The following is a 1,872-nucleotide window of genomic DNA, read 5'->3' on the forward strand; positions in this document are numbered from 1 at the left end:
CTACTACTACTCTCCTCCACCACCCAAGAAGTCACCTCCACCTCCATACTACTACAGTTCTCCACCACCACCAGTTAAGTATCCTCCTCCACCATACTACTACTCTTCTCCACCACCACCCAAGGAATCACCTCCTCCACCATACTACTACTCCTCACCACCACCACCCAAGAAGTCACCCCCACCCCCATACTACTACTCCTCTCCTCCACCACCAGTTAAATATCCTCCTCCACCATACTACTACTCTTCCCCACCACCACCAGTTAAGTACCCTCCTCCACCATATTACTACACTTCTCCTCCACCACCTACTCCTTACTATCCTCCTCATCACCCCTTGATTGTTAAGGTTGTAGGAAAAGTCTACTGCTACAGATGTTATGACTGGAAATACCCAAAGAAATCCCATGACAAGAAGCACCTCAAAGGTATACCACTCTTCTACACTTCATTCCTCTCTTACATTATTTTTTTTTCCTTGTTTAGTACATTTCTTCATAACTATATTCTGTTAGATATTTGTTTGTGAATCTTTTACTCTCTTTATTCTTAAAATTATATATAACATGAGACATGCGTGAATTTGAAGGCACCACCCTATTCATTTAAATGACTTTAGGGACTTAAATCCAACCAACATTCTTTCTATATTTATGAAGTATAGAAAATGAAAGTGATATTTCATTTCTGTGAAAGCAAAATCTTGTATACAGAGTTAATTATAATGGCGAGTTCTCAAAAATATTACTTACTAAATAGTTTATTATCTTCAAGTATGTAGTTCTACTTGCTTTAAAGAAATAGTTCAAAATTTGGTAACTCTTTGCTATATTACCCTACAAAAAGATGAGATATATTTGTCAAAAAAAGGGTTTTAAAACCATTGAAGAAGTTTTTTACAACGAAATCATGAAAACGCATCAGAAGTAAAAGTAAGAAAACATCATCACTTAATTATGCTTGCCATACAAAAGGTATATTCATTGATTATGCAATTATTTGTGGTATTATATATATATATATGATTTTCTTTTTCATGATTAAACAATTATTAACTTGATCTATTAAAAATATATTATAACAATAATAAAAAAGTTTCATTGAATATCACCAAAATGTTGAAAAAAACAAAGAGGTAATTGGAGACAGATGGATAGATTCTTGACTTTGAATTGCTTATTAGCTAATAAAGAGGAAAAGCAACATGAATAAGTGGATAATGAGCTTTTGATCATGTGATGGAATACTTAATTTTATAGTAAGGAAAGGACAACGTTGGTTATTGTAGCTAGTGGGCAAAATAAGCTAAAAAATATGTCTATATGATCTAGTTAATGACTCAATTATTAAGTACTAATTGCATTATTATCAATTTTCACACTTGGTATATACTATATATATAGGTGCTGTTGTTGAGGTGACATGCAAGGCTGGTTACAAAGAAATCAAGAGCTATGGTACCACTAAGATTAATGGCAAGTTTAGTATTACTGTTGAAGGATTTGATTATGCGAAATATGGAGCAGATGCATGCATAGCTAAGCTTCACAAAGCACCAAAGGATTCAAAATGTAACATCCCAACAAATCTTCATTGGGGTATGAAGGGTGCTAGCCTCAGGGTGAAATCAAAGGATCATTATGAAGTTGTGCTCTATGCAAAACCATTTGCTTATGCTCCAAAAACTCCATATGAAGAATGCATGAAGCCTAAGCCAACTCCAGCTCCTTACTACTACCATTCTCCTCCACCACCATCGCCGACATACGTATACAAGTCACCACCTCCTCCATCACCCAAATACGTGTACAAATCACCACCTCCTCCATCACCTAAATACGTGTACAAGTCGCCACCCCCTCCATCACC

The 1,872-nt window shown here is 35.7% G+C and overlaps 1 protein-coding gene across 1 annotated transcript; it reads left to right on the forward strand.

Annotated features, from left to right (window-relative positions):
* Nucleotides 1-7: 7 nt before the first annotated feature.
* LOC124885425 (extensin-2-like) lies at nt 8-1,872 on the forward strand (the record flags this gene model as incomplete). The annotated part of the gene is given in 2 exon segments (XM_047404754.1): nt 8-431; nt 1,407-1,872. Coding segments are annotated over 2 exon segments (890 nt in total), but the record flags the coding sequence as incomplete, so codon positions are not given.

Source organism: Capsicum annuum, unplaced genomic scaffold (genome assembly GCF_002878395.1).
Source record: "Capsicum annuum cultivar UCD-10X-F1 unplaced genomic scaffold, UCD10Xv1.1 ctg67188, whole genome shotgun sequence".
In the NCBI taxonomy this organism is placed as follows: domain Eukaryota; kingdom Viridiplantae; phylum Streptophyta; class Magnoliopsida; order Solanales; family Solanaceae; genus Capsicum; species Capsicum annuum.